General features: G+C 44.7%; 1 protein-coding gene across 1 annotated transcript in view; it reads left to right on the forward strand.

Moving 5' to 3' along the window:
- TPCN1 (two pore segment channel 1) overlaps positions 1-11661 on the forward strand; it is a 51114-nt gene that overhangs the window by 12410 nt on the left and 27043 nt on the right. Inside the window, exons 2-3 of the mRNA XM_009330824.1 lie at positions 8948-9073; positions 11200-11205. Coding sequence (XP_009329099.1) covers positions 8948-9073; positions 11200-11205 — 132 coding nt within the window. The remainder of the gene's footprint in view (positions 1-8947; positions 9074-11199; positions 11206-11661) is intronic.

Here is an 11661-nt window from a genome sequence, read left to right on the forward strand (position 1 = left end):
TACTTCCTCAAAAACTATGAATTAGAAGTGTGTGTGTGTATTTCATGTCTGGCCTCTCTCATGAGCCATACCCTTAGGCAGAACTTGTCTTTTTTTTTGTTGTTGTTGGGTTCAGCAAAAACTTTATTATTTCCAATTGGTTTTTCCATTCAAAATCAGTTGTTTCACAGAGCCCCTCAATGGCTGGGATATTTAATTCCAGTTACAGAATAATTTTATCTCTGTATCTGTAAAGCCTTTGTTGCTGTGATATGATCAGACTGATAAGATTATAGAGCATATTAGTTGCTAAAAGGATGAGTAATGTATGGTTGTAGATGATCCTTCTGTTGTGGCTTTGAATTCTCCTTTTTGTGGTATGGAGGTTCATTGGTTAAGATCAGAAATAAAGGATATGAAACTGGCAGCAATTTGGCTTAACACACAAGCGAGATTCTTAATTCTATTCTCCTAGCACAACCTTGCCTTTTATGTGAGTTTTACTGATTAAAAATGCTTTGGTTCTGACTTTGCAGCTATGTTAAGAAGCAGGTACTCCTGTGTTATACCATCTCACATTGTGTGAGTGCCTGGTTCTGGCTCTCCTTAGGGTATTTCATGGACTTTCTCATGCAGGAGGATTTAGCCACACATCTGTCAGAAAGCAGCTTTGTGGAAGAGGGCTTAGGCATGTGGTGGTTTGCATGAGCTGCTGGAAGGCGATGCAGCTGAGGAGCAAGAGCTAGTGGGGTAGGTAACGTTACTCTTAGGATGCAGCTCTGTGATTCGAGGAGTGATCCTCCTCTGTTTCACTGTTGACTGCTGCAGCGGCTTTTGAGCCGTGTGGTCTGGCGTACTAGTGAGCTCTGGGAGGCTTTTAGGGGTCAGGGCAAAGTGGCCTCTCCGAGGGTGACAAAGCATCCATCAGTTCCTCTTCAGCCGCTGAAGCCTCTCGCTAACCTGATTGTGGATCCCAAACATCCCGAAGGGGAGGGATCTGTCCCTCTGCCTCTTGCTGCTACGTATTCAGGAGTGAAAATTGTCCAGCGATCAAACATTTTCCGGTCAGAACTTCCCACATAACATTGCAAGAGGAAAAAATCAAGTCCCAGAGTAACTCAGGGTTGAGACCAAAGGAGAGCAGGTGCCCTGAAGAGACAAGGCAGTAAACTGCACAGATGAGGATCTCCAACCAACCGATCTTGGCTGGTGTAGATAGGTAAAATTATTCTCATCCTTATTTTCTTAGAAGCCTTTTACTTTTTTTCTTCTTCTGCACAAATGTCTCTTTTTGTCCCCAGCAGGGTGGTGCAGGAAGTAAATGTCCGAGTGAATCGTCATAGCTCGTCCCCTGTTTCGAACGGTTAGCGAGCCGCACAGCAAACGGTTAACTAAATACTGGCTCTGACCCACTCAGAGTAAGAGCTAGCTGGAGGCACGGCTTCTGCTGAGACAAAACAATTTCCTACCATGCTTTAGCTCTTCTGTCATTGTGTTTAGCTTGTGCATCAGGGTTTTTACATGTGTGCAGTGCAGATGTTAGCAAGGATGCAGTGATCCTCTAATTAAACAATGCAGGGCTTAAGTTGTCTTCAATATAAGAAGATAGGCAGCACAATTGATAAGAGGCAATAATATATAAAAAGTGGCTTACCATGCTGAGGGACATCTGCTCATACTTCATGTGGATTCAGCTCCCTGTAGTGTCGTGGATGATAGCATGAAGTGAGCTCGTGCTGATGCCGTAGGAACTCACTGGATTCTCGAATAAAGGTGAGGACGGTAGACTTCAGTCGCCTCTTACCACTAACAGGAAGTGGCAACATCCTTTTTTTTTTTTTTTTTAAACTTTTCTGTGTTAAATAGGAAGCTGAAGTGACTTTATTTGTTGAGCTTCACAGCAAGCGAGCGCTGTGAGAATATAGTAAGACAAAGAGCCCTGAGGCCTTTGCATATGTTTCTGCTGTGCCGTCGTCTCTAAGGAAGAGCATGACTCAGTTACGCTGACTTGAAATATTCAGTAGTATATTATTTCTCTTGCAACAGAAGGTCTTGGCACTGCACTCTGTTGGAGATGCCCTGTTTTTCCTAGGCAACAAACTGATAGTAAATTGTTTAGACTTCCTTGCGGCTGTTAAATCCCTTCCCATAACATCCCCTGAAAACAGGACGGGTGCTAAGATATTCTGGGCTGCAAAGATCAGTCCTGCGATGCTCCTGTTGGCACAGCGCTCAACTGGCAGTCAGGCAGTAAAGGCAGTGATTTCACTCTCTGTCTCTCTCACCTCTGAAATGTGTGGCCAAGTGCCAAACCAGCTGTGCTTTCCAGGTGGCTTCCAGCTTTTTTTCTCCCGGGTAGGTGAGTCTGGCCTTGAAGAGAGAAATGCACGCATGTTCATGCCTCAGCACTTGAAAAGAAAAGGAGCAGTTCCTTATCAACCGCATTGGAGCGGGGAGAGAAGATAAATCCTCTGGAGGTGAAGCTACATGGCATGTAATCACTTGGAAGGGAAAATGCCATCGTTGGTGCTGGTACAACTCCAACATACTTGACACTTCAGGATCCTGCGGTTTCCTGGCCAGAGCTGCTTCTGGGCTTTGCCTGGATTGTGTTGTAGTGCTGCTAAAATCTTGGCTTTGGGACTGAAGGTGCCTGTACAGCTTCTGTTGGGGAAGGGTCGCCATCTACTTTGTTTCCTTTTTTTTTTTTTTTTCATGGAGTTGCATCTTCTGTAGTGGGCACTCCATGCAGTTCAGCTGATATGGGCTTTCCGGGAGAGAGAAGTGTTTCTGGTTGTTTCTGACAAGCAAGTGCCATCCTCCTTTTGCAGCCTTTGTTCATCCTTACTGCAGCCTCAGGGAGCAGTCACTGAGGGAGCCGGCAGCTTTGGCCAGCACAGGGATCCTGCACTGGGACGGGTCTTGTATGTGAGGTCAGGAGGTCCAGGAACCCCGTGGGCAGCTCCGATACTCCTGGGATCTGCCTTCTTCCACGGGCACGTGTTCAGTGTTGCTGGATGCCTGGTTATGTTTCTTCTAAACTGAAAGCATGAGCTCTGTGACTAGCAGAGTTTGGGTAATTAGACACGAATGCGGTCAAGATGGATGGTATAAGAAACAGAGGTGGTGTGGCAGTAAAGAATGCGGCAAAGCCTGAGAAGGAATGGCTCCAGTTAAATGGTGCAGCAGTCATTGCGATAAGGGACTGCAACCGAGTGAATCACAGACTGCTTTGTGCCCTTTTCCCTGCTTGCAAAGGGCTTGGAGCCTGCCAGGGAGACCCTCGGGCTGCAAAGGTCAGGTTGCGTGTCTGTGTGGACTCTTGCAGCAAACTCGTAAAGCGTTTGCTCAACTCCAGGAAGCCACATTTGCCTTGGACAGCCCCCACTCCTGGAAGCCTGTCCAGCTCCAATAGAAAAAGGCAGTGCTCCCGTGAAAAAACGTAGCTGGCAAGTGTGTTCCCTAACAACGTTCATGCCTCTTTCCAAAGAAGAAATAATGACTATAAGGGTAGGGGTAAATGCAAGACAGCAGTTCTTACAAGCAAGGTTGCAAGAAGGAAAGAAGGGACCAAGTTGGTACCAGATTAAATTTAATTAAGAAGGAATCTGATGGTTAACTGACAATTTGGCCTTCTCTTGCCCTGTCCTCCTCCTCTGTGGCCCAATGGCGGGTGCACTGCAGTGTGTTTTATCAGCTGCATGTCTCCGGTTGTCTGAGACGGTTACTGGAGCTGCTCGGAGCGTGTGCCCTGGACAGCTTGACCTTTCCCGACTGCGGGAGGTAATGCCTGGCTTACTTCTCTCTCTTGCTGCTCTATTTGGTACATCCACTTGCAGGAACCTTGTAAGGCAATGTGAATGAAGATGTGTCCTGTCTCCTAAGTCACGTGTCCTTGGCGTTTCTTTTTTCATCTATCAAGAGAAATATTACTTGCACATTAGACGAGTGACTTACATATCGCTGCCTTACATTGACTACACACGTGACATGTAAACAGTATGAATGACGGATTTAGCTATAAGAATATTTTTGCTGAATTATGTCACTTGCCCTGGCTTCCACACAGTTTGCAGGGTTCTGTCATCACAGGTATACTTTCTAAAGTAGCATTATCTGGACAGGATGGCAACTAGCAGCTCCGTCAAGACCTTCCTCAACCTTTTAGGAGAAAGCCCGGTAAGTCTGGTAAAGGCACATGGCTTTGGAGTCAGTTGAGGAGCTAATTAGAGGCATCTCAGTCTGTTTCAGTGTAATGCCATAAGAAGTATGTGCTATCTAGAAAGCAGAACATCTGGCGAACAGGCTAATGAGAGCCAGACTGGGGGAGCTCTGAGGAAACAAACCCTGTAGAGTTTGTTTGTAACTCTTTGAATTTGTAGGAGGTTACTAGTTTGTTGGATTTTTAAAATAATTATTATTATTATTTATTAAAACAAATGCAGACACCAAAGATCAAACAAGGAAAGTGCAAACTGACTTCAGTTTGACATAAAATAGCCTGGCTGGGAAGGGTGATTTCTCCCTCATTCCTGTGAATGTTTTCTGTCCCTTATTCCCCTCTCGGCTCTGCCCTGGAGATCCCCCGTGGCCGCGTGAGCTTCTCTGAATGAGAGGAGTTTGTTTGCTCTCTCAGCCAATGGAGAGTTTGTCCTTCCCCTAAGTAGACAATTTGTTTTGCAAAGGGAGAGGTTTGGGCTGGGGAAAGTTTATGCTCCTTCTCTTTCTTTCTTTTTTGTTTTTTATTGTAATGATGACATATGGAAACTATTTACACAGGAGCATGCTCTGCTGCACTGAATGGAAATGTTGGAGTCCCGGCAGTATCGTTCCGGATGCCTTGTGTAAGCAGCCAGCTGGTTTTGCTTTTTCTTTTTTCCTCTTTTCTTTTTTTCCCCTCCCTCTCTCCCTTTTCAGGGAACGTCTGGGATAAGTTACACAAGTGTGGAAGGAAGCTTTGCCATCTGTGAACAGCTCAGTTCGTTTACTTTGTCATGCCCCTTGTACTGTGAACTTCACAAATATCTGTTTTCTTTTTTTGCTGGGTGGGGGGGAAACTCCTTGCTGTGACGAGTCAGCACTTTGACTCCTTTCCCATTAGTTGTTCATGTTCGCTGGTGAGCAAATTCTGCTGTATGCCAAAATAAGAGAGCCTGGCGCATGAAGCCTTGCTTTACCACCATGCTCATGCTTAAAAGCTCTTTGTCTCGCAGCTAAGCCCTCCAACAACTTGCACTTAGAAACATCCTGCCGCTAAGACAGCAATAGAGAAATGATTTAACTGAAGTCTGAGCCACCTTTCTCAGAGGGGAGGGGAGAAAACATTTAGTTCTGCAGAGAGCAGAGGAAAATCTTTTGTGTGTAGCTTTCCCTTGAGGAAGCTGCGAGACTGAGGATCAGCTTTCGAAGGGGAGGGAGGGAGGAACTTCAGCTCTGACTTGTCTCCCTCTCCCCAACTCTGAACGCAAGTGTGCCCGCTGGCCGAGGCGGTGGCTGCCATGCGGTGGAGAGAGCCGCCTGCCATCTACTTCGAGGATTACGGGAGTCCTGTGGAGAGATCCTCCTATCTCATTGAGCTCGATACTAATGGTAAATGCCGTCGGGGATGTTCTGCAGCACGAGCTGAGCAGAGCAGAGGTTGCATTAGTCTGTGTCATTGTTATCATGGGAGCAGCTGAGGAAATTAGCTAGCTGGAGGGCTGCCAAACAAACAGTCAGAGGGTTGCTTTTCAAATTTATTATTATTTTTATTATTATTTATTACCCAGATGATGCTGTTGCCTCAGGGATGCTAGATCAACCTTCTGGTACCTGATGGGGAAGGAGCTGATCCACAAAATGCAGCTCCCCACCAGAACACTTCACCAGTACATTTTCTGTTGTCTGTGCCTAGAAAGATGATGTCTGGTTTAGACAGGAAGAAAACATCTTGGTTTCTAGAATTATTTTTTGTTTCTGATTTGCATCTTGAGTGCTGTTTTGTATTCGCAACCTTGATCTCACCAGGACATCTCTTCTATTTCAGCTGTGAGTCCTCTAGTGTGACTGCAGAGAGGGGTCCTGGGTTTTTACTGTGGTGTATCTTTTCCTAGTGTTGATCCTTTTCAAAGAGAGGTTGGTCTTTGTGAAAGAACTACTTCAGGGTTAAAGGTAGTTTGGGCATCTCTTGGTAGGGTACAGTGGTTTGGTGTTTTGTTTAATGCTACAAACCTTTGCTGATTTGACCACAGTATGTTTTGATGTTCTTAAATTTTGTATATACTGTAATGCTCCAATAACATGGTAATATTGCAAGCAACCTGCTTAATATGTCCCTCTTCCCCAAAAGAGCTTGTGTAGCCAAGGTGTTGATTCTGTGCTTTTTCAATATCCCCTGAACTGCGTGAGATGAATCACACTCAGATTTTCTCTGAACACTTGCTGCATTTTGAAGGTGAGTTATGGAAAGGCCTGGAACTCCGGCTCCTGTTAGTGCCTTCACAGTTGTTGCTTGGTTTGAGCAAGGCATCCTGCAGCCTCGCCCCAGCCACCAGATAATGAAGGAGCTGTGGGTGACGTGCTGTAGAGCGGTCCAGGTGACATCGTGGATGGCACGTATAGCTCCGGGTGTCACTGGACAGCAGGTTACGTGTGATAGGGAGAGGTGGCACTCTCTGCTCCGATGTACCAGTCACTTGTGCGCCTCAGCAAAGTGTGGGGGTGTTTGACAGCTCTGTGCCTGTCCACGGTAATGCTTGAGGTCTCTAAGGCTGGGGGCTGGATGCCACTTTGTGCTCTGCCTCTACCGTGACCCAGCTTAGTGCCCCATGGAGGGCAAGGCAGGCAGGACGGGGCTGCAGTGTGTTTTGTCTGGCAGCAAACAATCTGTTAGGATGGGAATGAGGATTGGAAAATAACTTGTCTTCTGGGCAGTAAAGATCTTCAGCAGTGAGTCAGGTTCTGGTGAAGACGTGCTCCTGCAACTCTGTTAAGCATTAAATGCAAAAAGGTTTTTGCTATCAGGCTGCAGTTTGAGGGAGTCTGTCTCTTTGAAACACATACAAAAGCTTTGTAAATAATAACATTTAAGAACATTTTAGAGCTCACAGTATAAAGCTTCTGATTTTTGCATATTGCTGTCATCTTTTAGTTAAAAGGCAAACAAACCCAGAAGACTGCCATTCCAGTCCTGTGGATAAATAAAATCTCTATCATTCAGTTTTTTCAAGAACTGTGCTCGTTCAAGGTGTAAAAGGGGTGTGGGGGAGGAATCAGCCTCATTCAAACATTCGTCCAGATTTTGAGTGGTATTTTAAGGGTATGGGGGAAGCAAGGAAGAGAAGTAGGCTTAAATGCTGCAGAATTCTCAGCAATCTGAGTGTGCAGTCTGGAAAGTCTTCACAAATCCCAGATAAATGTTATCTTAATTTGATTTGAGGGTGGAAAAGGCAGCTGTGTCTCTGCATCAGTGAAGGGGTTTCTGCCTCTGTCAGGAGCATGCAGTGCCGTTTCTCTCGATGGGTGCGGTTTTTGGCGTGGACTCTCTCCCCACTCCTGAGGGTGTTCTAGAAAGACTGAATCAGTAATTCAATGAGGATTATTTTGTCACAGCAAAGAGATGCAGCAAATTTTCAGCATGCTGTCATGGGAGAGGAAAAGAACCTCATTGTAATTTTTTCCCACTCTCAGACAACTTCTCGTAAGACAGAGAGAACAAGCTACCACATTACAGCTTCTGTGCTCATAAAAAGGGGGAAATCAGCACTTTTGCACTGGCAAGATCAATTTTACATGTACCCTCTTTGGGAACATGAGGCACTGGAGGAGGGAAGTCTCTACTGAGAGCAAGAACAACCATGTGGTTGGGGTAATGATTGAAACTGGAGAACTGAGTGCATGGACAGCTCCACCACAGGTTCATGCGTGGCCCTAAGCAGGTCTTGCTTCTGTGGGGTCTCTGCTCAGTATTCTTTGTCAAAGGTGCAAAATAAAAATCCCAGTCCCAGAAGAAGAAACCAACTGATATTCCCTTTTTGAACAATAATTGTTGTCGTGCATGTTTTTCATGTGTCTTAATAGCATTGAAGCTGTAGAATGCAAAAAATGGCAAGTATTCTGGAGTTTATATACATGCCCTGCGTAGCTCTCCCATGGGAAGGGCACTACGTATGTGTAGCTGTGCTTGGGAGTTGCTTTTTGCAGTAGAATTGTATTTTTTAAATGAAATTTTTAGTTATGAAATCTGTTACAAATGTTCATTGTTTTATAGTGCTTTACTGATGAGACAGACACGTTCTTAGAAGTTTCAGAATCAATCTATGGGATATGAATAGAAAATTAATCTTGCTGTTTGTTTTCATCAGAGGAGTATTGGTACTTACCTGCACCAAAAAGAGTGCTGCAAAGATGCATTGTTTAATGGCTCTGTAGAGCTCTGAAAAAATGAGGCTTTCTACTAAAAATACTGACTGCTGCTATTAGTGTACTATACAGCTTCTATACTCAGACTGGTTTCCCTTGCCTGTGGTATTCCTGTACTCCATTCTTCTGCGGTCTCTCCCACCATTAAATGTGAAAAGGCGGTGTTCCTTTAGCAAGCCCACTTTTATTTTGTGGGTTGGCCATCCTCAGAGACTTCTAGATGTTAGCTGCCTGTTTATAGTTTATGACTGCTGATAGTATGCTACGAACATGACAGCACAGATCTCCTGAGCCAGGAGACCTGCTTATTGTATTAAATAGGATGCTGTCTCTTTTGATGATCTTCTGGGAGCATTCCCGTGTTGAAGTGCTGAGTTTGAGTGCATCTCTTAAAAGCTCCTACATGGGAAGAGTCAATTTGTCTGTGTACAAGCTGTCAGTTTCCTGGGTACTCTGCCACCTCTTGATGCTTGTCTCTGGTCCCAGTGCCTGGCTTGTTTGCATGCCTCCCGATCAATCTCAGCTCGCTTAATTGTAAATCCATTTTTCTCTTATTGTACTGATGCAGATGGAGGTAGCTATGACGTTATTAATGATGCGTCCAGCCCTGCTGCCGGGGAATGCTGTGCGCAGCAAAGCTCTGCCCGACACAACTGGGAAATGAACTACCAAGAGGCAGCAATCTACCTCCAGGTGAGCCCTGCTGTTTGGTGTATTGTGTGAAAAATGAACTTCTGAAACTATGGTAGTTCTTGATGACAAGAAACGAAGAGCTTCAGTTTTGAGGTTAAAAAAATCAGTGCTTTGCAAAGGAATCCGCTCAAAGAGTGGGGAGGTGCTGGAAGTGCCTTCAGACAGGCTCTGGCAAGTCGTTTGGGAGCAACTGAACAAGCTACCCATCCTCTCCCATCTCTCCCAGTGCCAAGGACTGTAGTAGTTGAGGGATTCAGCACATGTTCAGTTCTGCCACCTTACCATGGAGATTTCTGTAACTTGTCATAGATCGTCATTTTATCTCTTCAGTTGCTCCAGGGTGGATGGTCAGCACTCTCCTGGAGACATCTCATGTTCTGGAACTGCAGGTCTTAATCCTGTCTTGGCCACAGATTTGGTGGGTGGCCCTGGGATGTTCGTTTAGCATCATTCAAGCCCTGCAGGTCATGCAAGACACAGGAGAAGGTAGAGGTCTTGATTTCTACAGGAAGAAAGAGTGCTGAGATTAGGATCAGCCCAGGAGTGAAATTTATCCTATTTAAAAAGAGAAAACAAACACACCCCACCCATGCTCCAGTTACAGGGAACACCATCGTTACTTCAACAAAGATATAATATTTTTAAGATCGCTGTACAGTCTGGTGTGATGAATTAGGTACCAAAACTGAGCTTCTCCCAGAACTGGCCAGTCTGAAATTGTTGCTGGTTCCCTTACTGTCCTTCCTTCCTCCTTCTCTTCGTTCCCTTTCAAAGGCCCTGCATTGCAGCTTGAGGTGCTTTGGACCCAGTTAGGTTTTTTGCTTAAGTCACTGCAAGGTGATTGAAACCCTTTGTTCCTCCCTGCTCCTACCCCACAGGACTGAGAAGTATTGCTTCTCTGACATTTTAAAACCAGGTACGTTTGGACCTTGGTAATACTTCAGCTTCGCCATATGCTAGAGCAGCACTGGCAATATAATGGTAGCTCCAGCCCCTCCCGGGCTTTTGTTTAAACTCATGATTATTGGAGATGCTCTGCAAAGGGTCATTGAGCTGCTGCAGTGTCTGATGGTAATGTACGCAGCAGGCTTGGCCCTTCAGATGCAGATTATTCTTGCTGCTGCCTTGACCAATGATCATAATGACAATGTCCTTGAAATGAAGTAGACATAACTTAAAGAGCATGCAGATTGTTTATTTGCACCAGTAGCTGCAGGCAAGAGTGTCTTATCTGAATAAGAGGACTTTGCTGTCCAGCAACGTTTTGAATTGCTTGGCTACCAAGAGGCAGAATTTAGACTATTTTTCATTCTGCAAGTGTGTTTCATCAGGCGTGAATAAGAATGCCCTGCTGATAGAAGCTAGCGCTCTCTTTGAGTGGGGGGGCTTGTGTTTTATGGAGCTGGCTGCTGGGTTTTGCCCTGCTCGCAATCTGGCTCACTGACCCGGCAGTGTGTGTGTGTGTGTTTGCTCTTGAACAGAATGTGAGCTCGCCTGTGAGTTGAGTAAATGAGAAACATTTGAAACCCTCTTCTGAATTAGTCTCCAGGATGCTTCACTTCTTAAAGGAGATCCTGTTTCCTGACCTTGTTATCCATTTGCAATCACAGTTATTCTGCTTTGATAGTAATAGCTTACTGTCCTTACAGTAATTGCTTACTTGGAAAGATGTTAATTTAAAAAAAAAAAACCAACAAAAAACAACAAACAACTTTTTGTGCATCTGAGTGTCCCAGCTAGGGAAAAATGATCTCTTATGACAGTTTCCAAGAAGTAGCAAGTTTCCTGTGAGTGACTAAAGCTCCCTTGCTTAAACCATTGACTCAAGAAAGAGAAGAAGCTGTTGAGTGGTTCTGCATGAAAAACCTCTAAATTCTCCCCAAATTAAGTTTTGTCCTAGAGGTAAAATTAGTAATGATGTAGCTGTTTAAAAATCGGTTGTAGACAAACTGTTAAGATGGAGTATCTGACCTTTTAATGTTAATTAAGCTTTCTAGTTAAGAGGGAATGACAGATCAGCATAGAGACTTGTTAATTTTTCATGGAGTCTGTCTTCTCACATTCCTGAAGCAGAAAACAGTGCGTGTGCTCCAGTGTTTTCTCCCAGACTTTTTGCAAGGCCAAGATAAGGAGGAGCAACTGTCAGCCAGGTGCCCTGGAGCTTATCTGTGTGCTTTTGTGTTCTGTCCTGCAGAAGTTTAATCAAAGAAGTCTGTAAACATGTGGAAGTGGTTGCAAATAAATGAAGTGCTGTGTTTATGTTGGGATGTTGACTAAAGTTTCTTTGCCTACCTTTATAAACTCTTTCAGCACTCTTCCTCGTTTTGAAAAGGCTCAAGGGTTTCTGAAGCAGGAGTTTGTGGATATTAATGAGTTTCATTACTGAAATATGCTTATGAACAGAAGGGGATGTCCCGTGTGTGTAGAGTTCATTCCTCAATAAACAGATCAATGTCAGGCTGTAGAGTGGGAATAGTCTGCTGGGAATTGTATCTAACCCTTATAAAAGTCTGCGTTCTTCATGTGGAAAGCTCTGTTATAGTACCGAGAGTTACTAATGCTGTTCTCTTCTTTATTCCTTCTGCCTTA

The sequence above is a fragment of the Pygoscelis adeliae genome, unplaced genomic scaffold (genome assembly GCF_000699105.1).
Source record: "Pygoscelis adeliae isolate BGI_AS28 unplaced genomic scaffold, ASM69910v1 Scaffold358, whole genome shotgun sequence".
NCBI classification, from domain to species: Eukaryota; Metazoa; Chordata; class Aves; order Sphenisciformes; family Spheniscidae; genus Pygoscelis; species Pygoscelis adeliae.